At 41.2% G+C, this 8943-nt stretch overlaps 1 protein-coding gene across 2 annotated transcripts in view; it reads right to left on the bottom strand.

Moving 5' to 3' along the window:
* Positions 1-7383, bottom strand: part of LOC122248050 (transcription factor GATA-5) — a 51651-nt gene extending 44268 nt beyond the window's left edge. For both annotated transcript variants that reach the window (XM_086533596.1, XM_086533597.1), the window contains exon 1: positions 6530-7383. In XM_086533596.1, coding sequence (XP_086389722.1) covers positions 6530-6902 — 373 coding nt within the window. In that variant the 5' untranslated portion in view covers positions 6903-7383. The remainder of the gene's footprint in view (positions 1-6529) is intronic.
* Between the last annotated feature and the right edge of the window lie 1560 nt (positions 7384-8943).

Here is an 8943-nt window from a genome sequence, read left to right as displayed (position 1 = left end):
ATAATGGTAAGAAATAAATAAAAAAGGAAGGAAAAAGATACGAGAGCGATAGAATACAATAAAAGATAAGAACAGAAGGAAGAAAGAGAGATAGAGTGATAGAGACAGGAACAGGTTAGTTACGATAACTAAAAAAAAAAAAAATAAATAAAAAAATAAAAAATAATAAATAGGGAAATAGAAAAAAACGAAGAATATTAATAATGATATGGATACAAAAGGGAAATGGAAAAGGGGGTTGTTATTAGATAATAATGGGTTATATAGATGAGGGATAGATAAGGAAGGTGGGGGGAGGGGAGGGGGTTGATGAAGATGGATGCTATTTAGAGAGGGATGTGAATAAAGAAGGAGTGGGGGAGGAAAGGGTGGAGAGGAGGGAGGGAGGGAGGGAGAGAGAGAGAGAGAGAGAGAGAGAGAGAGAGAGAGAGAGAGAGAGAGAGAGAGAGAGAGAGAGAGAGAGAGAGAGAGAGAGAGAGAGGGGAGCGGAGGGAGGGAGAGAGAAAGAGATAGAGAGATAGAGAGAGAGATCGAGAAAGAGCCAGAGAACTAGAATGAGACAAAAAAAAAAAAAAAAATAATAATAAAAAAAAATAATAATGAAAGAGAGTAAGGTAACAAATACAAAAATCAATAATAACAAACAAAAAAAGGAAAATAAAAAGAAATAGCGAACCAAAAACCAAAACCTTTAACACCAAAAGGAAAGAAAAAAAGAAAAAAAAGAAAAGAAAATATAAAGATGAAGAGATGGATAAGTTAAGAGCTTCAATCCACTCCATGTCTAGACACTTTACAACCCCCCCCCCCAACCCTCTCTCCCTCCCCCTCCTCCCCCTCCTTTTCCTCGTCCATCACATGGGGACACGTGGGAAGTGTCCTCCTACCTCCCCTCCCCCCCCTCGTTGGTTAACCACTGTGGCTAACCGCGTGGGCTGTGGACTACCACAACCCACCTCCCTCCCTCCCCTTTCTATATACCCCCTCCCCCCCACCTCTCCCCCATATACCCCTACCCGTTCACCTTAATTTCCACCACTTACCCTTATGTGTCCCCTGTCTCTACCCCTCCTCCCTCTCCTTCCCCCCTACCCCACTCCCCCCTCCCCTTCAAACCCCTTCCGATATGCTTCCCACTACCCCCCCCCACCCCCTAACCTCTCCCCCAACCCCCACCCCCATCCCCATACACCCTCAACCCCCATTAGCGCTTATCAACAAGCTAACCAAGACAGATGACAGAAAATGGGGAACCGTCTCTCTTTAGGTTAAAGGTAAGGGGTAACTGCCTCTTTTTTTTTTTCTTTTTTTTAACGTTTACTTCATTTTTAGGCTTAATTTTCCACTTTCTTGGGTTTTCTCTTATCTCTTTTTTTTTTTTTGTACAACTATATTTTGTTCTTCTTTTGCTTGTTTGTATAATAGGTGTTTTCCTAATAAAAGGGTTTGTTTAGTCTTTGGATGAAATTTTCATATGATCAAAATAATCAAGTGATTAACAGCGATCAATAAAATCATCAAAACACGTTACATAAAAAGTACCTGATGTTACAGCTTTATAAAAAAAAAAAAAAACCCTTTATCGAAATTAAATGAAATTATTTATAACTCATCAAGAAACAGCGTTCGTATATAATCCCGATTAACCTAATGTCATTATCTTCACTGAGGCATAATTAAAGTCACCTTCCTATCAGTTCCCGATGATTCTTCTTCATTATCATCCCAAACCACCCATAATTATCATCTTTATTAGGAAAGCAAGCATTATTATATAATCATCAGACACTCATAGCCATCAATAATTTCCCAACGGCTATCGGAAAGTTCTCCTTCAAACGCCTCTATTAATATGATAATTACACGATATATATATATATATTCTTTTTTTCTATCATATTTTTCTATCGTAATTTGTCAGGGTTCATTAATTAAACGGTATCTATGCACGTTCATCTGCCTGTGAAGGAAACGGGAGGTCAGGTGTTGAGGGAAGAAGGGGGTGGGGGTGGAGGGGTGGAGGGGTGGGGGGAGTGAGCGAAGGCAAGGAGAAAGAGATGAGGTGATAATAGGGGTAATAAACGTGGGGGAGGAGAGAGAAAGAGGAAGGGATGGTGGGGGGGTGGGGGGTATGATGGAGGGAGGGTGACAGATAGAGGGAAGAAAAGAGGGAGGGTATAGGAGGAGAGAGGGAGGAAGAAGGGGGAGAGAAGGAGGGAGGGAGGGAGGGGGAGATTGAGAAAGAAGGGAGAGGGAAAAAGACGAGGGAGGGAGAGAGAGGAAGGAGAAGGAAGATAAAGGGGAGAGAGAGAAGAAGGAAGGGAAGAAGATGGAGAGAAGGAAGAAGGGAGAGAAGGGAATGAGTGAAGAAGGGAAGAGTGAGGGAAGAAGGGAGATTAGAAGAGAGGAAGAAAGAGAGAGAGAGAGAGAGATAAATAGATAGAAGAGTAAAAGAAACGGAAGGAGAGAGACGTGCACAAATAACAACAACAATAAAGATGTCACTCTCATACTTCATGTTACCTTCCTCCTTCTCCATCACCTTATCCCCGTGTCTCCATCACGACCATAGCATCCCCCTTACCCTACCCCCTCCCCCCACTCACTCCCACTGCTGTTATCTACACTCAGCTTTCTTACACAACGGGTACGTGTCTTTGTCTTAAATCGCCCCAAGAAGTGACTCATTTCTCTCTGTCTTGCTGTCTGTCTGTGTCTCTGTCTTTCTTTTTTCGCTTTCTCTCTCTCTCTCTCTCTCTCTCTCTCTCTCTATATATATATATATATATATATATATATATATATATATATATATATATGTGATATTATATGTATATATGTGTATATAGATAAACATATATATATATATATATACATATATATATATATTATATTATATATAATAATATATATTTATATACGTATATGTGTATATATGCATGTACACACACAAACGCATACGATAAAATAAAACTAGAATCATACCAAGTGATAATGACGATGACGATGACCACAACAACAACGAAAATAACAATTATGATTAGAAGAAAAAAAAAATCAATATCCATAAGAAGACCCCTTTTGCAATTGAATCTCCCAGCCACCTTGCAACTAACTGTATCACACTGTACTACAATGTGCTACAGAGACACACACACTCTCTCTCTCTCTCTCTCCCTCTCTCTTTCTCTCTTTCTGTATTACACTAACCCTCCATTTTGTATTAATTATGCTGATTCCTCTTGTCACATCTATACCTCGACTGAATGCAATGAATTTGCACAGCTCTTTATAACAAGAGGTTTATCGCTACTCTCGCGTCGGCCTGACAGTTTAATTCCGGTGCACTGGCTTCGACTTGCCTTTTGTGGAGGGGTAGGGGGTGGAAGGGAGGGAGTAGGGGGTGGAAGGGAGGGGTATGTGTAGGGGTAGGGGTAGGGAGTGGAAGGGAGGGGGTGGAAGGGAGGGGGTAGGGGGTGGAAGGGAGTGGGTGGTGGAAGGGAAGGGGTAGGGGGTGGATGGGAGGGATAGGGGGTGGTGGTGGTGGTGGAAGGGAGGGGATGGTGGAAGGGAGGGGTAGGGGGTGGAAGGGAGTGGGTATGTGGTAGAAGGGGTAGGATTTGGAGGTGGGGAAGGAGGAGGAAGTGGATCACCAAGAGGAGGTGGAACAGGTCAAGGTGGACGAGGAGGATTAGGTGGAGGTGGAAGAGGATGAAGAGATCGAGGTGGAGAAGAGAGAAGCGGAGGAGACGGGGAAAACTAAGGACGGTTGACAAAGATCAAGTTGACACTATAAACATCTAAAAAAAAAAAAAAAAAAAAAAAAAAAAAAAGTTCCACTCACTTCACCTCGTCCTTCGAACCCTCCCCCATCCCCCCACCACAAAAAAAAAAAAAAAAAAAAACACTGCCCCCGTCTGCCTGTCAACTGGCGACTACACAAAACCGAACGCCAATGTAGCTTCGTCTAGCCTTGCCTGGGCTATTTGCAATTGCAAGAGCCTGGATTAACGAACGACTTGTCTCGCCTGTTTGCTAATATTATGTCTTGAGGTCTTTGTCGTTGTAATCCTTCTAGGGGGGAGGGGGGGTGGAGGGTAGAGGATAGGGGTGGGGAGGGGGGTATTCTTCGATAGCTATGTGTGTTTGTATGTCACTTTTAGTCTTAATACTTTTTGAATATCATTTTCTTTTTATTATCATTAGCATTACTATTGTTATTATTATTATCATTATTATAATTATTACTGTTGTTAGCATCATTTTCCTTTTCATTATTAATACTATCATTTTCATTATTATTATCATTATCATTATCATCCTTATCATTATCGTCACTATCACTATCGTCTTTGTTTTGGATATGTTAATTCATGTGAAAGGAGTTTCAAAACAAAAGTATGAGTATTTATAAACACATCATGAGTGAAATTCAAATAAATACATCAATAACTATATAAAACAATATAAAATTAGCAAAAAAACAATATTAAACAGACAAAAATATCAATAAACGAATAAATAAAGTTCCTCTGTTACATCATGGACGATCTTAAACCCGGGTTGTGCAAAGTCCCATGAACGTCTCTTGAACAGTCCATTCCGCAAATTCATAAACATATAAAAACTCACATTACATCTTCGAGTACATCATTCTTGTCATGTACAATGTTCAACAGCGTCGTATTCACAGAGGATGGTCATTGTCGGTTTAAATTCCATAATCTAACCTGGATTTAAGAGCTGTAAATGTCCGGCTTCTTCCCTCGATTCTCGTACAAGCCTCGTGTTGTTCGCCATTTCGTTCTCTTAGCAAAACTTAATTGGGGTTTGCTGAATACAGTAGCGGGTCATGATCGTCTTTTAATGTCTAATTTCAATTTAAAAAAAGGAGTTTCGACTTATTCAAGGGTTATTCTGCGGCTTCTTTCAGTCCGGTTATAAGCATTGATGATATTGCGCATGTCGTTCTTCATTTTTTTTTTCGCGCCTTGACTGCTGGGTTATGTTGTTTTTTTGTTCTTGAGAATAACTTCATTTGCTGTTGACACACTTATAAGATTATTTCCAGTGATACATATTGTATGTAAGAATATCAATACTGAAGTTTTAATAATAATATAGACAAAAAAATGACTTTTCATCAGCTATGAGAAAACTCTAATTATCAAAGATGTTTTTACCCACTATCATTATCCCTTGCTACCCTAGTTTAGATTATCATTACACCCCTTTTTACTCATGGCAGTGTTATGATTACCAATCATTGACCACTTAATGCCATTAGCGCTGTATAACACCGACAGTGATATACGTGACGTGTATGCGAAGGTCTGTATCAGCTTTTGACCGCGGAAGGCATCTGGCGGAGATAGGCGCGGAGAAAGGCTGTGACGTCAGCGTTATCTCTTTCGTTACGTCATCTTGCAGAGATTATCTAACTCTTCCTGTAGCTTTTTTTTTTCTTCTATTTTTCTTGCTCTCTTTCTGTGTCTGTTTGTTTGTCTGTTTATTTCTCTCTCTCTCTTTCTTTCGCTCTCTCTCTCTTTTCTCTCTCTCTCTCTCTCTCTCTCTCTCTCTCTCTCTCTCTCTCTCTCTCTCTCTCCCTCCCTCTCTCTTTCACTTGTCAAATTTTTTTCTCTCTTTCTTTCGCTCTCTCTATCTCTTTTTCTCTCTCTTTCTCTCTCTCTCCCTCCCTCTCTCTCTCTCTCTCTCTCTCTCCCTCCCTCCCTCCCTCTCTCTTTCACTTGTCAAAGTAAAAAAAAAAATAAATAAAAAAATAATAATAATCTCCCTCTCTCTTTGTCTCTCTTTCTTCCTCTCTCTCCCTCTCTCCCTTTCACCCCTCCTCTCTCTCTTCCTTTTTGCCTTGACTCTCCTTCTCTTTGAGTTGAGCAACATAGACTTCATTCTTTTTATTTGTATTATTATCAAAGATTCGTTAGGTCGCTTGTTCGCCCCGTGAATGATAAAAGATAACAAGAACTCTGGGTATGACTTGTCTCCGTGTCTTTTTTTTTTTTCTTCTTCTTTCTTTTTTTGGCGGAAGAGGAAAAAAAAATCATGACAAATAGTTCATAACGGAATCATTAAAGTATGTATAGACGAAATTGATATTCGTAAATGCACAAACGCACAAAAACACGTGTACGCATGCACGTTTGCGCACACGTACACATAAACATTAACATTAATAAACTCACAAACACACCTATAATAACAGAGTCACACATACATAAATACATACCACACAAACGCACACAAACACATATTATCTCTCTCGCTCTTGCTCTCACTCTAATTCTCACTCTTTTATAATCATTCTCACATTCTGACTCACTCTCAGTCTCTCTCTCTCTCTATCTCTATCTCTCTCTCTCACAATTTCTCTCTCTCTCTCTTTCTCTCACAATTTCTCTCTCTCTCTCTTTCTCTCACAATTTCTCTTTCTTTCTCTCTCTCTCTCTCTCTCTCTCTCTCTCTCTCTCTCTCTCTCTCTCTCTCTCTCAGAAATGGCACTGGCACTTACTGGTGATGCCCTGAAGGCCCATGGAGTCGTAATGCCGCCACATGCCGTGATTCATCTGCGCGTACGCCTGGTAGGGGCTGATGGGCGCCTGTAAGCCCTGTGAGCCCGCGCCCTGCAAGTAGCCCTCACGCCCACTGTTGAAGCCTAGGGGCGAGGAGAAGGTCTGGTCTGCGGGCGGGGCTGAGGGCGCCAGTGCCGTGTGGGGGGGCGTCTGCCACATGGAGGGCGAGGGCGTGGAGGGCTGCACGAGCTGCGCCGAGTATGAGTTGTAGGGCAGCATGTGCGTGTGGGCGTGAGACGAGTACATGGAGGGCGTGAGGAGGTTTTGGCCGCCCTCCTGGCCGTACCCGCCCGCGCTGCCCGGCGGGAACATGGCTGAGAACTCCACCCCGAGGGCTTCTTGCGCGCTGGGGTCGCTCCTGGGGTCCTCCGGGGTCCGAGGGAGGGGTGTTCTTATAGACGTGCTCTTGTCCACGTAATTTTCTTTCTGGTTTTAACCTTTTCACGACTTTTTCTCTCTCTCTCTCTTTCTCTCTTTCTTTACTTATTATATCTTATTTTCAGATATAGCTTCTATTAAATCTTAGCTTTAATTAATCTTCAAAACAAAAATAATAAGGAACAAGGATACGACATCTATCCAAAGAAAAGAAGAGACATTCGCTAAGAATTATGAGTTCACGAACACAGTGTCAAAGGCACGACGGAATGCCCGGTCGGTTACACTACGAGAACCTAAACACACACACACAAGGCACGGATGTTGAGGCACTGGTCACTCCTTCCTTCGGTCTATTTCGCCTGTAGCTGGGCACTGTGAAGGCACTGTGTTGGGGACGGAGGGCACGCGGATTCTGGAAGAAAAGAGAGAACATTAATAACAGTTTCCAAAGAAATGGAAAAGGACAAAACACAAAGAAATCAGAATCAACCGTTCTTCAAGAATGTCTAAAACGTATCCAAAGACTCGTGACATGCAGCGTTCCGGCGAGCACCTCCAAGATGTTCTGCCGAATGCTGTCTGCCGAAGACGAAGCACCTTTACCCTGTTTTTACCAACCGCTGCTCGCCACGTCACGTGCATGAATCTCCCCCTTCCCTCCCTCCCACCACGATCTTATCCCCATGCTCTCTCCTGCATGACTCCCTCCCTAAACCCCTTCCCCCCTCTTCTTATCCCTTCCCCCCTCCCTCTTGCCTTCTAGTGACTCTCATCTTAAGCCCATCCCCCCACCCCACAGACCCCACCCCACCCCCTCCTACCCCACCTACCAACTCTACCATCTTAGGATTCAAAGATTCAAACCGTGGTATCTCCTAGTATGGCGATGTTCAATTGTTCATGGGGTTCAAACTATCTTTCCACGAGAACGAGACATATTTAAAAACGTTCTTTCCACCACAAGCGAAAAGAAGTAATAATTCCATGCTTTTAGAATACCGAAAAAAAATAAAAACGAAGAATTTGAAGTACTTGTCAGTTTATTCTTCCTAACCTCCTGCATTCAAATATTCGAAAATTCCTTATTCCAAGAAACCGTTAATACAAAATTAACACTAACGACCCCAAGCCACCACAAATAACCCAAACAACCAATTGAAACCAAATTCAACCTTTGACAACCCTTCCATCGACTATCAACCATCCAATAGTATTTATAAGATGTAATTTTGATATCAATAAATACACACTCACGTCCTGAAGACATACGCACGCACTTACTCAAAGGAGACATATGTTTTAGGTTATTTCTATATGTTATTGCTATATTGTCATTACTGCTTCTGTTGTTGTTATTATTATAATTATTTTTTTATTTATTTGTGTTATCTTCGTAATTACTAATAATGTTATTATTATAATAATCATTATCAGCATTACTATTATCATTATTTTTATTATTGTTATCATTATCATCATTAAAATTATTATTATCATCATAATTATTGTCTTTATTATCATCATTATTACTACCATCAGTAGTAGTATCTATCACCATCATCATCATCATTATTATCATAATTTAAAGGATTATATCCATGTGCTAAACGTATCAACAAGTGCATGAATTTGCATGAAAGCAAACTCTGTCACAAATTAATTAATGAGAAAATAATGAACCTACAATTGAGTTGTAAATACGTCAACATGCAAATGACATATGCTTGCATGTCTGCATGATGGTAGAATATACCGAAAGTGCTTGCATATAATGCTTGCGTTGGTATATTTGCCTTTTGGAATGTGCTTAGCAGACGTTGCATGCACTGACGCTAGGGTGTGCTTGTCAGCGTGCATGAGTGTGCGTGCCTGAATGTTGCTCGTGGCTATTGCTTGCGTCTGCTTGCAGCTCAAGTGTTTCTACCCGCCGGTGTACGATCGGGATGAAGTAATTGAACCATAAGTGTTATTA

This window comes from Penaeus japonicus, unplaced genomic scaffold (genome assembly GCF_977035675.1).
Source record: "Penaeus japonicus unplaced genomic scaffold, GWHDUDI00000001_assembly GWHDUDI00000039, whole genome shotgun sequence".
NCBI lineage: Eukaryota > Metazoa > Arthropoda > Malacostraca > Decapoda > Penaeidae > Penaeus > Penaeus japonicus.
The sequence above is the reverse complement of the archived record's forward strand: the minus strand, read 5'-3'. Positions and strand labels throughout refer to the sequence as shown.